This window comes from Kogia breviceps, chromosome 19 (assembly GCF_026419965.1).
Source record: "Kogia breviceps isolate mKogBre1 chromosome 19, mKogBre1 haplotype 1, whole genome shotgun sequence".
Taxonomy (NCBI): Eukaryota; Metazoa; Chordata; class Mammalia; order Artiodactyla; family Physeteridae; genus Kogia; species Kogia breviceps.
In genome coordinates this window covers 40,291,748-40,310,464 of record NC_081328.1, presented here as the reverse complement: position 1 = coordinate 40,310,464, position 18,717 = coordinate 40,291,748, and the positions used below count along the sequence as shown (strand labels likewise).

Genomic DNA, 18,717 nt, shown 5'->3' with positions numbered 1-18,717 from the left:
AGACATCCACCCGCAGCCTGGACCCCTAGTTGGGGCCTCCACGATCCTCCCAGCCCCTAGGAATCCATCCCCAGTTCCCCTCCCCCACCGCGGGAGGGCGTGTTAGGGAGACGCTTAGGCAGGCAACGATTGCACCATCCACGGTTTGAAAAGGAAGTGGAGGAAGCGCAGGCAGGAAAATCGTGCATCCCAAAGGCCGAGCTCCCAGCAGCCAGGCCCGTACGCCTGCAGCGCTCCTCCAACCACTACTCCCAGGGCTCCTTCAACCAGTACTCCCAGGGCTCCGATCCCTTGCCTTCCTTCCCCTCCCCAGCCCAACTCTTTTCTGGGTACTGGCCCTTTTAGAAGCTGTCACGGTGGCGCTGTTGGCCCCGCCCGGCGGGGAGGGCCAAGAAGGAGGGGAGGGGTTGCTGGTGGCTGAAGCTGGGGGTGGGGGGGGTGTGGGGGGGTGGTCTGGGTCTATTTTTAGCTCCGGGTCGAGTCACGTGACGGCAGTGACGTCTCGAATGTTGTTGTTGGTGGCGGCGGCGAGCGGAGCCGGAGGAGCCGCCGCAAAGATGGAGGAGCCGTCGAGGAGGTGCTGCCGCTGCTGCCGCCGCCGCTGCTGCCGCCGCCGCTCGCGAAGCCGGAGCTCGAGCCGCAGCGGGTAAGCGCGCCCCACCAGCCCCTATCCCATCTCCCCCAGGCTCCCCGGACTCGACGCGGCGCCCCCTCCTCCCGCCGTCGCTGCCCGCGGGCTCCCGGAGCGCGCGTCGCGCTCCGCTCCCCCCTTCCTCCCTCCCGGCGTCCGGGTGCCAGTTGGCGCCCCCCGGGAGCATCGCCAGCCGGTAGCCGGGCCTCTGGGTTACTGCGCGCGCCCCTCCCCGCCCCTCCCAGGCAGGGGCGCCTTCCTGCAGGTAAGGGAGGGGCCCGTCTTCCCGCTACCTACACCCCCAGATGGCCGGGAGACCGGCCGGGGATGTCTGATTTGCCCTCTCCCAGGAGGCGCGTGGTGCGTTGCAGGGCGTTTTGAGCCCTGCACCCGGATTCTGTGCAAAGCCCTCTTCGCTGGACACCCTTTCTTGGTACTCTGAGGTGAGGGGCGCTGCCCACCCCACAGCGCTTCTAGCCATACCTCAGAACGCATCCTTGATTTTGTGTCCTTGACATCCGTGCTTGAGGAGGGGGCCTGCGGGCCCACCTTACTTCTCTCTCCCATTATTCTCACCCCCCTCCCCCGTGAGGCGTTACTGCGTTTGTTCCCACCCTCTTCTCCCGTCTGACACCCTGGAGCCAGAGAGAGAGTGCTAGGAGATGAAAGCTGCCCCCTTTCTTGTCTGGGGTGGATGCTCCCCATTTTTCATCCTGGGTCTGTATCTCACAGAGAGAGGGACACTGCCTGTGCCTTTTAACTTGGGGAGGCTGCTTCCCCACCCCACCCTTCTCTGGGCCCCTGGAGAAGATGAGAATTGCTGGGTGCTAAGAAATTAATCTGGGAGTCTGGTTGTGGGGAGAGAAGAGGGGAAGGTGGGAGCACCCCATTTGGGGAGGAGGTGACCACCTGATACCTCCCGTTGGCCTTCTGAGATGAGGTGTGTCCCTAAAGAGGAAGGGTAGCAGCTGCAGTTGCTCTTGGGGGTGCTCAAGAGACCCACCACTATGACAGTGATCACTGTGCTTCTGGGGCCTGGAATGAGCTTTGGCGACTGGGGGTGATGATGGTGGTGACTGGGTTCAGGGTCCAACTGGGAGGGAAGGATGGAGTAGACCATAGGAACAAAAGGAGGCAGGGGGTGGGAGATCAGGAGTCTTAGCCAGAAGGACCCTTGACCAGATTGCTTTGCAGGACTGGAGCCTGGAGCTGGGTCCTGCCCTGGGCCTCCTCAGGTTCAGAGGATGTAGGCAGGGAGGGTGCTCAGTTCGAGTTTTAGGCAACAGGGGCCCTGAGCCTATGCTGGCTGTTTAGACGATGGGCTGGGCTGGGCTGGGCTGGGCTGGGGATGGGGGGTGAGCCATGTTGGGGGCTGCCTGCTTCTTCATTTCAGTCTTCCTTCCTTCCTCTTCCTCTTAAACACAAAGCTTGGGGAGCCCTTGATTTGCCTCCTGCCCCTTCTCTTGAATCCTCTCTTTGCTCTATCTCCGCTTGGACTTGGATCTGGGCTATGTCCAGACAAGGCAGGATGGGCGTCTCTGAGTTAGAGGGGTGGGCCCCTAGCATCTCCACTCTATGCCGGGAATGTATGCCTGCCAGGGGCCAGAGAGACAGATACCAGGTGCAGTTTACTTGGGGGCAAGGATGGAGGACATGTTAGCTCTGTGCCAGCCTCCCCTTCCCATATATCCTCCTCTGTGGCTGGATGGAGTAATGGGGGGGGGGAGGGCAGCAGTATCACATGCCCCACCCACTCTAAGTAGCTGCAGAGACAAAGGTTTGCATTCCCTTCCCTAGGGGTGGCATCTTAGCTGTGTGTTTAGAAATGGGGGCTGGGGGGTGGGGTGTGGGGCGGGGAGTTTGTGTTTCTGTAGAGGGGAGGGGGCATCAGCTATAGGAGCTGGGGGGAGTGCAGTTGGTGCCGAAGTACCAGCTGCTCTTTAATAATTAATTCTTCCTACTCACATCCCTTTGAGGAGGGATGTCTGGAACACGGCATCAGGCTCAGCCAGCCTGCTGGAGGACGCACTCCTGTTGGTGGGGGGTGGGGGAGAGACGGCGAGGGGGTGCGGTTCTTGGCATTTTTGGAGCACTGTCGCTTGCTCATGAATGAAAACCTGATGCAGCCCGTGAGGGGGCCTATTGTAGCCGACTTTGGCTAATTAAACTTTCTCTGCCTTTCTTCTCCCCCACCCCACCTCACCCCATCCTTGGCCCCAGCCGTTTCTTGGATGGGGACCCTGTCTGGTAGTGCTGGTGAGGGGGTACCGTTCTGCGTGAGGTTTTAGGGCAAACAGACCTGGTCTTCTGCCCTTTGCCTCCCGTCTTGCCCCTCCCTCCCCTCTCACCCCCCCACCCCTTTTCTTTTTCTAGAAATAGCAGCCTCCTCCATCTGGCTTGTGCAGATGCCTGGAGCTGCGTCTGAGCAGACAAACAGAAATGGGCCGATTGCAAAAATGAATTTGTCAGCCTGGTGCCTTTTTTCCTCCCCTGTTGCCCTCCCCCCTCCCTTAGTTTGGGCCCTGGACATCCAAGTCAGCCATCCCTCCTGGCTCTGATCATCTGCAGGCTTCTCTGGTGGGCCAGCCTGGGGGAAGGCACACGGCGATGGAAGCTTTTGGAGGCTGGAGAAAGTGATCAGCTGTGGCCACGGTCAGGAGGGGTCAAGATGAGAGTTCCTTTGTGCCTTAGGATGGGATTTCTGGGCTTGTAGCTTTCTGATGACGTCTTTGGGGCACATCTCAGATTGTGAGCAATCTCAGGCTCACAGGATTTGGTTCAGACAGCTCACCTGGCTGCCTTGACCTGTGTCCCCAGCCTCAGTGCTCAGGACTTGGGCCTGCCTCCAGCAGGGCCAGAGCTGGTATGTTGGCAGAGCAGCTGCCTGGTGGTGCTGGAGTTCAGGTTCCTTGAGGGACAAGATACCTGCAGGGCAGCATTGTGAACTTCTGGCCTTTGAGGCATTGCATCCTCCTTACGTCTCTCACTTGTCTGTCCTTCTCCTGCCACCCTCTGCCAGAGTTTTTATTGCTCGTGAATGGAGTGCGAGATATTCCCCTACGGTTTTTGCCTTTCCTCCCCCAGCTTAGCCATGAGCTTGTAGGGTGAGATGCAGCTGGTTTCCTGCTGTCCTGGCTGGAGGTGGGAAGTGGGTTTGGATCCTGGAGTGGGACAGAGGTCTGACTGGAAGAGAGAGCTCTCAGGGGTTGGGGACAGGGCCCTGGGGTCTGCCTACCTGTGATGTCACGGAAGCCAGGCTGCTCACTGGTTTGGCATAAAAGTGCCAGGAGCCACACAGCTCTTGGTTCCTGACTGCCCACCGAGACCTTCCTATAACAATGGTCAGCAGTGAGTTTCTCTGGCTGAGGAGGGACCCAACAGCTCAGGGTTTTTTTTTTTTTTCCCAGCAGCTCAGGTTTTAACCATAAAGCTGCCCCTTCCCCTTGCATGGCCCTCCTTAGTCAAAAATCTACACCCGTCCTGCCTGTCCTGATTAGACCGTGAATGCTGCTTTGTTTCCCAGGGAGGCTTGATGGGGGTGTTGGCAGAGACTCTCCACAGGTGGATGGGGGTCCGGGGTCCTGCTACATCCTGCAGGGTGGGCAGGAGTGCAGCCTAACAGAGTCCTGAGCCCCTTGGGAGTTCTAGGAGCCCCTCCCTTCCTCTTCTCCCCAGGGGGTGAGGAAGATGGGGGCTCAGGGCAGATCTTAACGTAGTTTGTGTACCATGGAGGCTCTGCCCCTCCTGAGTGCCCTGTTGTGGAGGTTCCTTTCACTAAGGAGATGGGCTGGGGCACTCGGGCCGCTGGGAATCGTGGGAATTTCTGAACCTGTGTTCCCCAGCCCATGGGAAAGGGTGTGCGCAGGACTGGGCGCCAGCCCCGGGGTGGGCATGGGTTGAGCTGTCTGCCCACGCGGGCACTGCCAGGGCACCAACAACCCCACCTACCGCCTTCCTGAGCTTGGCCCCAGTCCTGCGCAGCCTCTTTTGTCCTTGCCCCGCACCTGTACCTGCTGGGAGCAATTCAGCCCCTTCTCTCTGCCTCCTCCCACTTCCCCATCTGAGTGCACCTTTCTCCAGAGTCCAAACCTAGGGGGCAGCAGGCCTAGGAGGACTTGAGGTCTTCCTACTCTGTGCATGGCATACGTGTGTGCATGTCTGTATGTATGTTCTTGTGTCCCTGCCCTGGCTGACTCCTGCGCTCCTCGGCTCCAAGTGTACCCCACGCCTGGCGATCCTTGATGAGAATGCAGAGCTTACCGAGAATTAATCCTGCCAGGAAGTGGGCTGTCCTGGGGTGGAGCTGATTGTCTCTTCCTAGTTTGGGGAGCAGAGTTAGGGTTTAAATCTCGGCCTCATCGATCGCTTCCAGCTACCTCAATTTCACTGGGTGTTGGAGGGCCTGCCTTCATCCGGAAGAAAACCAATGAGATCATGTCTAGGGTGGATCGTGGACTGTTTAGGGATGGGCCCAGGTGGGTGCGTGTGTGGTGTCTGAGGCTTGAGGACTAGCTGTGGGGCTGGAGCGGGGTGGGGAGCTGGAGAGGTGGGGACAGGTTGGCAAACTCACGGTCCTGTAATACGGGGACATCCTCTCTTACTATATTGGCCTCAGCAGGCGTACTGCTGGGCCTTTTGGTGCCTTTGTACAAACTGGAAAACGGTGTCCCTTATTCTGGGTGGATTTAGCCTGTGTAGCTTGGCAGGCAGAGCAAAGGCTGGATTTCAGACCTCGTGGCACAGGGCACAACCTATACAACACACACAAGGCCCTGGGCTTGGGCCTTGGACCCCCAGTCCAGAGGGCACCGGATGTGTGATGAATGTCTCTGTCTTTCGAAATTCTTGGAAACAGCATGGTTAATGGGTAGAGGAAAAGCAATTGTTGCCCTCTTTTTTCTGACCTGTTGTTGAATGGGGGAGACCAAGACAGAAGCACATCACGTTTCCAGAGTTGGGTGGCACGAGGATCAGGGAGTAGGGAGAAGATGAGAGTCCCTCCTCAGGCTACTGGGGCTGGGATACCAGTCTCTCCCTTAAGTTCTGCGAGGGGCTCCAGATCAGCCCTGCGTCTCCCCACTGCCCTGGACAGAGTTCAGGAGCACTTTCCCTGCACTTTCTCCTTCGGTGAGCACCATCTCCCACGTCAGGCACCCTTGGGAGTCTGTGAGGTCTCCCCACCTGGCAGTGGACATTGTCACCGAAAAAAGAATTTTGTTGTGGCTACTGTAGCCATTCCCCTTCCCTTGAGGGCTGACATCCTCACCAATTAGAGAAGAAACCAGGGTCTGGTCCAGTTCTGTGCCCCTGGGCAGGTGGCCCTCCCTCTCTTCCCTAGGTGTAACTGACAAGCTCCAAGGTCTCCTTCGACTCTCAGATTCCAGAGTTGGGGACCTCTAACCCTGCTCCATCTCTCCCCAGGGATGCCGTTCTGAGTGCCTGACTGCCTCGCCCCGAAGGATGGCCTCGGATGGGCGTTAGAGGCACAGCGGCCCCGGGCTCCTGTCCCGTCCATCTGTCTGTTATCGTCTGTCTCTCTTGACATCACCGCAGCTCCACCCCCTCCCGTCCCAGCCCCCAACGCCAGCTTCCTGCGGGCCCAGAGCCGGCATGAACTCTCCCACCGAGTCGGGTAAGAGCTGGGAGGCTGGAGAAGGCACCTGGGGTGGTTTTGGATGTAATGGGCTGTATGGGGATCCAGCCCAGGCCAGCTGACCTTCAGGGTCTGAGCCGTAAGGGAACAAGGGGTCAGGAGTGGAGAAGCATCGTGAGAAAAGGACAGAGGAAAACCCAAAGTGATTGACCATGGGGTAGACCTGAAACTGATGGGTTGACGGTCCAGCCTGGCCCTGGGAGGGCATGGGTTCAACTCTGTCCCCAGGCCTGCCCTCTCAACTCAGGGGCCTTCAATTCCGTGCCACCCTGCCCTGTTCACCAAGACAGGCAGGGCTGAGGGGGATGTGTGCCCCTGAACCTCTGCAGGCGGTCCGGGGATGATGTTGGAAGAAGTTCCCTATGATAGCTGAATGTCCAGCTTCCTTTTTGTGGTGGTGTCCTCTCTTCCTGGTGGAGTGTTTCTCTGTGTTCCATACTTTATTCTTAGTGGGGCTTTGCAGGGCCTTCAGCCTTAACCTGTGTTGGGATATGTGGTATTGGGGTGGGCATGCAGTGACATGTTGGCGGAGGAGACTTGGCTCTCTCCTTTGAGTCCAGGTAGACATGCCCTGGACATGGGAGAGTCCTAATTTGGGGTCTCTGAGGTTTCTTATTCCCCTCTGCTCCTGGGAGGCTGCCTAGTGCTTCCAGAAATAGTCTATGGGTGGGACTCCAGGCAGCTTTGTGTACGGGTGGGTCTGGGTTTGTGCCCATGAGGATGTGTCCAAATGGCCTGAGCTGGACCCTCAGGAGTTTCACAGGGGGGTCTTGGGTCAGTGTGGTCAGAGTAATAACAGCCTTCCCTCCTTGGCTGTCTTCTTCTGCACAGACTTCAAGGATCAGAGTACATCTTGCTCAACTTTAACCCCCGCCCCCAGGCCTTCCAGTCACTTAACATCTTTTTCTGTAGGGGTGGGAGCTATTTCTCCTTCTTCAGTGATAGGGAAACTAGGGCCTAGAGACCAAAACCCATTTGCAGGATGGTACTGAAGCAGCAGCAGGGAGGAATCCAGGCCCCTTCCCCTCTCATTCCCTGTCCTTGTCACTGTGCTAAATCTCATGCTTCCTGTTGTGAGGACCCCCTGCTGGCAACCTGTGGCCCTGACCACAGCCCCAGGGCTTCCAGCAGATTCGATTCAGGGAAGCCGAAGCTGGCGGGATTGCTTGGCTTTGTGACATTTGTTTTGGTCAAGGCTGTGCCCTCTCCCCTTTCCCTTTCCAGCATGACATACCCCGGGCACAGACAGAGTAGAGTGCCAGCTGGAGAAGGCTGGGCTCCTGAGACTCACCAGGTTAGCTTTGCTGATGGGCCCCCTCCTGCAGGGTCTGTGGCTTCCCCTCAGATTCTCGCACCTCTGCCTGCCTTCATTCCCCCTGCAGGGGCTGTGCCAGGTGTTAGACGCGGAGAGGTCTGTGTGACTCTGGTGCTGGAGGGGAGCTGCCCTGACTTCCTGCTTCCTCCTCTGAGGCTGGGCTGGCAAAGGGAAGGAGAGGAGTGGTGGGTTCTTATCAGCCCCTCGGCCATCTCAGCTGGACACTGCCCCTTGCAGGATCAGTTGTGCCCGGCAGGGGTGCCAACCACTCCCTTCCTCTGAGCTACTATGCTGACCTGTCCAGGAGCCACTTCCAGTCACACCGGGCCTGGGGTCTAACCCTTGGCCAGGGGAACGGGAGCCTCCCAGAGGCATCCATTGGTGGCTTGGGGAAGACATTTTCCAGCTTTGGGATTTTATTCCCTTACAGTGAAAGGCTAAGATAATCATCCTCAGATAGATCAGATCAGTGGGTTTTCCACAGACAGGTGGTCCGAGTCCCCCTTGTGGCCGCTGGTGCCAGGGCTGGCAGCGGCTGGAGGTGTCCATCTGTGCTGAGCCGGGCCAGGAGGGGCCTCCAGAGCGGGGCCTATGGAACTGGCCGAGCCTCCTGGCTGGCTTTCCCACTCCCCCCAGCAGGGGGAGATGCCGTCTTCTGTCTTCTCGTGTTCAGGAAGGAGGGAGAAAGGGAGGGGGCCAGAGATTGGGAAGCTGGTTTTAGGACTGTGGCCAGACCTCAGAGCTGGGATCGTCGTCGTCGTCATGTTGTTCAGGGCAGCGCCTTGAGGCCTTTCCCACTGAGTTTTCCCGGGGCTCCGGGCCTGGCTCTCCCGCTTGCGGAGTTGCAGCTGCTCTGGCCCAGGGAGAGGGCCAGCCTCCACACAGCCTCCCCCTTCGAGGGGCCCAGCATTTGCCATTCCCAGAGCTCAGGGTGGCATCTGGGCTGGGGCTGCGGGTGTCCGGCGCCGGGCAGAAGCCTGGAAACCACATGCTTGGACTCCACGGAAGTCAAATGAAACCATGAATTGTAGCTGGGTGTCCACATCCCGGGTAGACACCTCACAGGGCGCCCCCAGGAAGAGCATGAGGCTGTGGGGCTGGGGATAGAGGTGGGGATGAGAATGGTTAGTACCCGGCGCCTGGGTGCCCTGGCCCCACCTCCCACCCCCTCCCGAGACTCACTTCTCTTTCCTTAGGGCGCAGAACGGCAGGCCTGGGTGAGGGGCAGTTTCCCTCCATTTCTCTCAGTGCAGGAGCTTTCCTGTTTGGAAAAGAAAAATAGAAGATGGTCCATCCCGGCCTTCATAGCAAACAAGTTAGTAAGAGAGCACATTCCGGGTGAGGGGTGGCAGGTAGAGATTTCGAGAGATTTACTTCTGGGGCTCACCCGTCCTCCCCGGGGAATGGGGAGCTGATCCACTTACCTCTGGGCTGGGCCGAATGCCAGCGTTTGACCTGATTTGCCTCTCTTGCAGTCTTGGGAGTACAGGCAGAGGGTGTTGATGGGGCTGCCCGCTTCCCTGAGGAGGCCACTGCCTGGGGTCTGGCTTCTCTTCGGGCAAAAGGGGACTTGAGGAGTGAGGCTTTATTTTCATTTCTGCTCCCCTTAGTGGGACCGGAGGACTGACAGAATGTGCCCCTGGCCAGCATGGAAGAGCTGCCCTGGGGCCTGGGCCCACTCTGGTCACTGCCCTGTCCTCCATGCCGTTGCCCAGAGAAGAGGGCAAGGGTGAGGCTCGAGCCAGTCTGTGTGGCGACAGGGCCCCAGGAGAGAAGGTGGCCAGGTTCCTTAGCCCCAGCCTGGGAGGGAGAAGAAGCTTCATGACAACACCTGCCTGCCCAGCACCTCCCAGCTCTCTGCACACTTTCTCTCCTTCCCTTTCCCGGCTGCCCCCTCCTTTCTGGGTGACCAGAGAAACTGGGGCATAGGCGTGGGGTGGAGCCAGGAACCTCGGTGTCCCGCCTTCCAGCCTTGGGCTCTGCCTCTGAGCCCCCGGGGAAGGCGGAGAAAGTGGGTCAGAGTCGGCGTGGGGTGGGGGTCTGGGAGGTGGACTCTGGTGTCCCTTCTCCACTTAGATGTCCCCCTGGCACACCTCTGTGCTCACTGTAGATCAGGATCCGCCCCACTCTCCCCTCCCGTCTCATCATTCCAAAGGGATTGAAGGCTTAGCACCGGACGCCCAGAGGAGGCAGGGTCAATCCTGAGGGGACGTGCAAGATGCCAAAGTAGGTGTTCACGTTTTTCCCAGATTTGGTCTCAAATGAGAGGGTTCAGCCAGCACCTAGCATGGGACCTGGCGCGTGGCAGCTCCTGGGCGATGCTGACGGGCTCCAGCATGACTGGGCTCTAAGGGCAGGAGAGAACCGGAGGGCAGGCAGGCCCGATATCTCCAGGACCCCAGGGCAGCTGGCACCCCACACTGAATCTGGGGTGCTCCCCGGCCAGCCATTGGCTTTTTTATTGTGCACAAAGCAGACTTTGCTTTTTTCTTATTGGTCAGGCCCCCGCTCCAGCCTTTTGAGCCCAGGAAATGGGAGCCTTCAAGGGCTCAAGGAGCCACATCGGATTCTCCTCCTCCAGATTTAGAGGGTTAGGAGGCCTGAGCCCAGCCTCCAGGGGAGGGAGTAGAGTCAGCAAGGTCATTGCGGCACCAAGGAGGGCTTGGTGCCTGCTCCTAATGAGGCTCCTATAACCCACGCTTTGTGGGTGTTCTGTAAGGTTTGTGGGATGACACGGGAGAGCTAGATGCGTGGGCATGGGGAAGAGACATGAACCACAAGGAGAGGTGCTATAAAGCAAGAAGGGTTGAGGTTAGACGTTAGGAAGACTTTGTTGCGTGACTTGAATCTCCGAAGGAAAAAAAAGACACTTGTCCCCATCCCAGGCCTCCTCTCTTATTCCCCTGGAGGATTCTGGGAACTACACTGAGGATTGTCTGGCTGTGTCTGACACTTCACTTCCCACTTCAAGCTGTTACTGGAAGTCATAGTAGTGCTGGGAACTGCCCCGAGTCCCCGGCTCTGGCCACCTCTGGGTGCCCAGTCTCCTGGGTGCTCCCAGCTTTCCTAAACAGGGAGTTGTGTTTCCTTAGGTTTCTGACTGCTCCACGTTCTGGGGCCCCCGCTTTTGAGTCACTGTCACTGATGATTTCCTCTCTTCCAGAACAGGGCTGCCCTACTATACTCTCCTGTGCCTGGGGCAGGCAGAGAGAGCAGGACAGGGCTAGCCAGCCCTTCTGGTTGCTTTCAGCGTGGGTGGGTGGAGTCCTGGCTGGGAGGGGCTGCTGCCCCCAGCTTTCTGGGTTCCCTTGAGTCTGCTGCCTGTCACCCGTTAAGGAGACCTTGACCTTCCCTTCCCTTGCTCTTGAGAGAGCCTGGTTGGCTAGGATGAGGTTGGGGCAAGGGGTGCTGAGCGAAGTCCCCAGACCTACCCTGAAATGTCCACCAACTCCAGACCCCTGTGGGGAGCACTGCTCCATCACCAGTTTTCTGAAGTCTGCCCGGCTGAGAAGCTGAGGCTCCAGAGCTTTGTTTCGTTCCTGTTGACCTCCAACTCCCTCAATATACATCTTGCCAGCCAGTCTAGGGCCTGGGAAAGCCCACCTCTGCCACTTACCCATCCATGTGATCCCCCCACCTGAGGGCAGGAGGCCCCTTTGCCGTCCCCAGCTGGCCGGAGCCACAGCTACTGTGTCCTTGGTTGGCCAGCTTCTCCTGGGCTCCCGACAGGAGGGTGAGGTCATCCATTCCAGGGAGAGGACAGGTGTCCCTGGCTCCATGCCTAGAGTTGGGGGCAAAGGGGGCCAGGAGGGGGCTCCAAAATAGCAACTGTGACATCAGGAAGGGGGAGGGGGACACAGACCCAGGAATAACCAGGCTATTAAAAGGCTCCAGTGAGGTCAGGAGGCCAAGTGGGATCTCTGTATCAGTGGGAGGCACAGCCTCAAGAGGAGGGATGGGCCAGCAGTGGGCTGGGTAGGCGGGTGTCACCAGTCCTCATGGCGCTCTAGCCTTAGGTCCCTGCAGGACCCCAGGAGCCGGGGCTGCTCTGCCAGGCCTGGGGCTGGTGGCCGGTGGGGAAGGGCTGGATGCTGGCAGCCCCTTGACTCTGCTTGGAGGGGCTCCAACCTCAAGTCTCTTCCTACCTGGGTACTGGGGGTCATTATACCTGTTAATGGAAACCCTGGGGCAGCTTCGTGTGCTCCCTGTGCAGGAGGCAGTGGGCTGTGGTGGTTAGAGCTCAGACTTGAACTTCAGACATCCCAGACCTACCACTGAAACAGCTGTATGACCTAGGGTGAGCGACTTCATCTCTCTGTGCCTCGGTTTCCCCGTCTGCACCTCTCTTCTGAGGTCATCGTGCAGAATAAACGAGGTGATGTATGTGCTGCTCTTAGCATTACATCTGGCACATTGCCACAGGAAGAGCTACCTGTGCTCTGAGAACGGGCAGGTGCTCCCAGGTGCCCTTCCCTGGGTGGGGTGAGGCCTGTCCAGGAAGAGTCTCCCTGCCCCCTGGAAGGAAGCTGAGCAGCCTCTGGAGGTGACACCCCCTAATGGGTAGGAGGGAGCTGCCATTTAGCTGCTGCTCAGGGGTCTCCCTGCTGGTCGAGGGGGTGGGGGATCCACCTCCCAGCTCGGAAAGAGGGCAGAAATTAAATCAACTCCCATCCGTCGGCTGTTAGAGGGACTCCAGGGAAGATGCAAGGTTAGGCCAGGTGGCCCTGTCTGCCACCCTCTCCCAGACCCTTCCAGTTCCTTTACTCGCTCTGGATGGCGAGAGGGCAGATAGAGGATGAAATCTGCCTTTTTGGTCTCTAGCCCCTCGCCTGCCAAGAGCAGCGCCAGAGCTGCTCCCAGATGCGTGGGTAATCGAGCGTGTGCCCTTCCCCAGCGCAGGCTCTGGCCACCCGGCTCTGTGGCGTTGGCCCTGAATGCAGGCCCTCCCCTGTGCCCATCCCCCCCGGCCTGGCGCTTCCTCCTGGGGTGGAACGCGCCTCCCCTCCCCCACTTGGGGCCTCCGCCAGGCCCGGGCTCCTGGCAGCCGGCCGGCGGCTCCCTGAGCATGCTCCGCCTATTTATAGCAGGGCCCTCCCCCAACTGCTATTTCAGTCTCCTGCCAGCTGCCGGCGGCTCATTCGGGAAGGAGGAGCAGGGAGCCAGGCCCAGAGCTGTCACCCAGGGCTGGGAGGGAACACAGAGAGCCCGCCTGCCTGCTCAGCTCCCCTTCCTGTCCGCTGAGTGCTCCTGGGAGCTCTGGAAGGGCCAGTGGTTGGATGCCCCTCTAGCAGGGAGCTGGGCCTGTGGCTCCGGGGCTCCTGGCTCCTCCTGCCGCCTGGAGTGCCCAGGCCGGATGAGGCACCTCCCCACAGCGCGGGTCCCAACAGCAGTGGCCTGAGGGAGCCCCTGAGCAGCGAGGGCCCCGCCCAGCCACCTTCCCTTTGGCCGACTCCCGCCTCAGGCGGCCCCCTGCCGGGCATGCTGCTGGTGCCCAAGGCTCAGGGGCTTGTGGAGATGCTGCAGACCATCTATGAGACCGAATCCTGTTTCTCAGCAGATGGGATGCCAGGCCGGGAACCATCCTTGGAAATCCTGCCTCGGACCCCTCTACATGGCCTCCCTGTGGCAGGTAAGTGCCTCGGTGTCCCCGCCTGCCCCCTGCCATCGGGCATCCTTGTCTCTGGGGCTGAGCGTCTGGCTCCAAGTCTCGCCCAGGTGGGCTCCTGCTTATATATCTTTCTGGAGGTCTTTGTTGAGGATATGTGCAGTCGGGGGAGGTGTGCTGACTGGGATGGGCTTCCCTGCTCTCCCTGGGCCAAAACCTGCACTCCCACCATGCCCTCCAGCTGCACTCTGCCGCATCTCTTCGAGTCCCCTTGGCCTGCGGCAGGGTCGCCATCAGCTGCTGGGGGCTGTGGATTACTAGAGGATCCTGGCCTAGTTGGCACCATGGTCAGAGGGGAGGAAGTGGGTCAGTGACCTGCCTCCAGGCTGTCTGCTCCCCGGGTCTGGACAAGGGAGGAACCCATAGCCGGAGTGTCCATAAGAATAAAGGCTACCCCCATTCCTCTGGCTGGGTTCTTAGAGTCAGAGGGTCCAGTGCAGAGATTGCTGCCGGTTCCCAGTCAGGAGTGCCCTGGGAGTCAGACACCTGGGGAGGAGGCTTGATGCAGTTGTGGTGGAGGCAGGCAGAGGCTGGCAGCTGGGATGTTGGGGGTCTTGGCTGCCTTGGCTTCTGGCTCCCCCATATCTCTCCTTCCCCTAAGCTTTGGTTTATTCTCAACACCTGAGGATGAAGGAATGTTACTCAGGCTCATAGGGCTTGAGGACTCCCTAGCCCTCCCTCCTTCTCAGCAGGGACTTTTTTGGCTCTTGGCTGGGGGTGGCGTCCCCCAGAGCCGGGCCACTCCTTCCCTCCCTCCCAGGAACCTGTTGGCAGCATCAGGCCTTCCTGGCACAGCCTCCCCACCAGGCCGGCACCACAAGATGCTTCCTCTAGGGAGGGGCCTGCTGGACCCATGCCCGCTTGGCCCCTCCTGGCAGTGGCTTGGCACTTGGGTGTGGGTGTCTGTGTGTGTACGTATGGGGAGTCTTTGCCTCTGGATACGTGGGTGTGGGTCCCAGGCTTTGAACCCTGGAAGGTGGGAGCCATGTGCCTGTGCAAGTGCCAGTGATTTGGCTCTAAGCTGTCCAGGGATAAGGTTGCAGCTGGACTGGGATGTGTGAGAGGATGGAGGTTTGGGGAACATTTGGAAAAGCCTTCAAACCAAGCCTACCATCTGCCGGAGCAGGGATGCCCACGTAGTCTCCTAAGGTCACTGCATAACCCTGGGAACCAGCCCTGAGAGTGCCCGTGCAGGCCCCTGGGATGGGGGGTGGAACCTTGGGGCCAGCCGTGCAGTCTCTGCACAGTCCCCTGGAAGGGGTGTAAACGCAGAGGGCCGTTCTAGCCCTGGTCTAGTGGAGCCCACAGCTCTAGCTAAAGACCTGCCCGCTCACTCCTACCCTGAAGCCTCTGGGAGTCAAGGTGGTCCCTTGCCAAGCAAAGGGCTGACTGTGCAGAGCATCTGCTTGGGGGCTGGTTCTATCCCATGTGGCAGATGCCATATCAGTCCACCCATCCTGTCCCCACTGCCCCTTACCTCCCAGAAGCAGTTGGTGGTTGGCCTGAAGTTTCCTCCTCAGCGTGTTCTCTCATCCTCTTTCAAGTTGGGCCCCGGAGTCCTTGCAGGCTGGAGCCCCGCTGATCCCATCCCTTCCCTAAGGCTCCCTGTCCCTGCGTAGACCCCACCAGCCAGTCCCTCCCCCCCGCCCACCCCAACACATGCACACTGCCTAGCCTTCTGAGCGGTGGCGTGGTCCATGCTGGCAGGAGGGAGGCGTGAGTCACCTCAGCGGCTCCGGGAGAGGGCTAAGAATGTTCCCCCTGCGCAGCTCTGATGCTGTGTCTGTGACGCGGCTGGGGACAGATATAGGCCTGGAGCTCGGCTGCCTTGTTTTTTTTTTTGGACTCTGGAATGTAAATAGATGTTTCAAATAGAAACGCTTTAACCTTTGGGTTAAAAAAAAATCCACCCCGGATAAACACGGCCATGAGGGCCAGGCAGCCTGGTGTTCCCCCCCCCCAACCCTCCCCCGCCGCCTCCTCTCTCCATCTCTTGATCAGTCTCCAGACAGGATGCAAAAGCCTGTGGCTAAAAAAGCAGGTGTCCAGGGACGCTTCTTGGGCAGTGTGTTGCCAGGCCTCCCCAGCCCGAGGGGTTGAGGAAAAGGGGCTTTCCAGGGTGGGTGTCTGCCCTGAACTCTTTGCCCACTCCAGCTGTAAGTCTTTGGAGCCCTATTTTAGGGGCATCCTTGGCTCTCTGGACCATCTTGTGCGCACTTAGCACCGTGCCTGGCACATGGATGAATGAATGTTGCTTGAGGGGACTGGCATCCAGGGTTGACAGCAGGATCCCTGGGCTCTATTCTGGGGCTTGGCCCTCTAGGTGAATAGACAGATATGGTAAGTTGCCCTGGTGGGTGAGCCAGAGTCTTGGCAGGCGAGCCCACGAAGGATGTGGGGTGCTCTTGCTTGAGGACAGGGACAAAACACAGCTTCTGCTAGTGCTGTCAGGTCTTCCTCGATGGATGGGGTCTCTGCCTGGCTCCTCCCGCAACAGCCCAGCACGCAGTGGACACCCCTCTGATACAGGCTTGGTCCCGGCTCGGGGAGCCCAGGAGCTTGAACTCTGGTGTGGGATTCCCAAGGATGCAATGCTGGGGGATCCCCTGCCTCCCTTCTGTTGGGCCTTGGATTTCCCTCTGGCCTGGACTGGGCAGCGCGCTGCTGATTGGGCAACGTGTAGGATGTTAAAAGCAGGCATGGAGGAGGAGTCTTCTTTCCCCAGTGAGGGAGGGTGTGAATCCTGCTTATGCCAGGAAGGGATGCTATGGATGTTGGGAAGTGCCATGGGGTTTGGGTTTGGTATTGGGGTTTCCCCTGGATATTCTTTTTTTTTTTTTTTTTTTTTTCCCCTGGATATTCTTTTTCACGTTCTTCATACCATTCCAAGCTTGGCTAGGTAGGTGGGTATGTAGGCATAGGGGTGTGGGTAGGTCGGAAGTGCGAGACTGGGGTGGGAGGGGAATTAATATTATAATCTACTAAATGATGGCTTTCCTTACCTTATCTCTCTTGGAAAGGTATTAATAGCTATGTTTTACAATTGAGAAGGATCTGAGAAGTTAAGGGACTTGCGCAAGGTCACAGAGTAAATGACGGCTGGGCTTCAGACTCAGGTCTTTGTGTAGGGCGACGTCTAACCCATACAAGAGCGTCCCTGTACAAATTTTTTTAAAGGCGGCCCTTCCTCCAGGTGGCTATATCCTCAAGCCAGAGTGCACGGCTTAGCACTGGGAGCCTGGGCTAGACTTCAGCCCCCAACTTGTCCCTTCAGTTGGGTGCCCTTGTGCAGTACACAGCCTGCACAACCTTATGTGGTGGGTCTGTCTTTGTTGCTTCCAAAGTTTGTGCTCCTCGACAAGAGACACCATTCCGGCCTTGTGGGGCTCCTGAGGTTTCTGGGAGAAGACTGTTTTCTACAAATACAGGGGGCCACTGGATCAGCTGTTTCCCTCCCTGTAGGGATTTCGGCCCAACGGGGGAGAAGGGGGCTCAGGAACAAAGTTGGACACCCTGTCCCATTCAGACAGCCTCCCCTGCCCCCGTCCCCTCCTACCCCATCCCCTCTTCTTGTTTTTGAGACCCTCAGCTGTCCCTTCCCTGCTGCACAGCTGCCAGACAGGAAATCAGATTAACCGTGTCCACGCACACAGCTGTAACAGCTGTCAGGTTGGCAGCAGAAATGCCGCCCGCGGGGGGACACTGTGAGAAAGTAGTTCTCAAACTTTCAGTTGCCACAGGATTACCGAGGGGAGATATTAAAATGCGGATTCCCAAGCCTTACCTCGCACCCCAAGGTTTGGATTCCATAGGGCAGCCCAGGAACCAGCATTTTTAACACATCTCAGATGATTTTGGTGTGAGTAGGTAGGCTCAGACCATGCTTGGAGTATGGGCAGGGGTCCTACGGACAGGGGTCACGGGGCCTAGCAGCCTGCCAGTGGATGTCACCAGTCTCCCTAGAAGGCCTCGATGGGCTTTGGGACTCTTGGAAGGCCAGCTGCAGAGGGAGGGAGGCTGTTGCCTCAGTCAGATTCAGATCCAGCTCCCAGCAGCCTGGCAGTCTGGAGACGGAGGATGTCTTAAGACACTGGGAAGCAGGTGTCTAAATCCCAGTGGGGCAGAGGATTGTGACAAGTGGCCAGGGGGACAGGGCGCTCTGCTGGACGCTCCGGGCTGGGCTGTGCTCGGGGAGTAGTGCAGGCAGAGCTCCTGCCCTGGAGCCCCTGCTGTCCACCCCAGGTGTGGAGTGGGCAGTCCCAGCAACATTTGCAGACTTTGAATGGTTAGTGTGCCTTTTAATTGCCTCTAGCTTAGTGCCCGAGCGTTTCCTGGAAATGGCTGGGCTGGGAGAAGTGAGTCTACTTCTCATCCAGAGAGCTGCTCAAGACCAGTGACTAACTCTGTTTTTGCCGGTGAGAGATGCTTTGTGCCTTCCACCAGGGCTCTGCATCCCTTAAGCTTAAGGTCCATGAGAGACACAATCTACCTCGAGGTTCTGGAGGTTCCATTCACTTGGCCCCCTTTTCCCCTGCACTCCCGGCTCTGGGTTTCTGGGGCCAACCAGGTCTCCCATCTAGATCCCTGGATCCTTCATACGGAGTTTGGCTCCCTGCTCTCATTAAGTTCAGGAATAGCCTTCAAGATTTCTCCTGGTTTTTGGTGGGAGGCAAGAGAGAACCAGAAGACCCAGGGTTAAGCCCCGGCTCCTCCGCCTCCTTTCCAGGTGACTTTGGATGAACTTCTTCCATCTCTGGCTTTACTTTCCTCCTCTGTCAACTGGGGGAGTTGAGTGGCTGATCTGGCTGGCACTTCCTTCAGTGACATTCTGAGTCTTTGACATCAGTTTCACGTTGCTTCTGCCTAAGAGGGGCTTCGGGTCACCCGAGTCCTGGCCCCAGGTGGATGTAGAATGGTACTGGGGAGAGGGGTGTTGCCTGCAGCAGGTACAGCAAAGTGAGATACCTGGCAAGGCTTTCTGAGTGCCGGGAGCTGGGGCCCAAGAGCAGGGACCAAAGCTTGTGTTCACCTGTGTTAAGTAATGCTTTTAAGGGACTGAGGGATCCCACCACTGTGGGCTGAGCCTCAGAGGACAGGGTGGCCCTTCTTGGAGCTAACAAGGCAGGGGATGCTGGAGAGACAGGCTAGAAGCGCTGCCGTCGGGAGGAGGCTCTTCCCGGGGATGCCTCCTCCAGCGCTGGGATCCAGCTGCCGGCCGCTCCAGCTTGTGTTGTGTGGGGCCCACCGGAAGGGCTTTGATTGGGACAGGACCACAGAGTGACCTTGGGACGGTCTGAGATGAGAGCGCTAAGAGAGCTTACGCTTCACTAGACCGCCAGAGGGGTCCAGGACACACAAAAATGTCAGGAGCCATTAATAGCCTCTACTAGTACCTCCTGAGATTTTCCCAGGCTCTGCGCCAGGCTCCACTGCACGTGTTATTTCTCCGGAGC

The 18,717-nt window shown here is 58.6% G+C and overlaps 1 protein-coding gene and 1 long non-coding RNA gene across 16 annotated transcripts in view; one reads left to right on the top strand and one right to left on the bottom strand.

Annotated features, from left to right (window-relative positions):
* Positions 1-370: 370 nt before the first annotated feature.
* Positions 371-18,717, top strand: part of HDAC5 (histone deacetylase 5) — a 35,271-nt gene continuing 16,924 nt past the window's right edge. For 3 of the 15 annotated variants that reach the window (XR_010838193.1, XM_059046334.2, XM_059046333.2), the window contains exon 1: positions 12,731-13,228. Coding sequence is in view for 14 of the 15 variants with exons in the window: in XM_059046334.2 (XP_058902317.1) it covers positions 13,078-13,228 (151 nt within the window). In the remaining variant the exon portion in view is untranslated. Of the gene's footprint in view, positions 647-6,052; positions 6,264-8,795; positions 8,915-11,812; positions 11,975-12,730; positions 13,229-18,717 lie in introns of those variants that run through there. The other 12 variants (XM_067021260.1, XM_067021256.1, XM_067021259.1 and 9 more) reach the window with 8 other exon arrangements.
* On the bottom strand, positions 8,051-9,287 carry LOC136793212 (uncharacterized). Its single transcript, XR_010838194.1, has 3 exons — positions 9,024-9,287; positions 8,782-8,860; positions 8,051-8,696 (listed from the first exon to the last, which is right to left on the bottom strand). It is a non-coding gene; the product is annotated as an uncharacterized lncRNA (long non-coding RNA).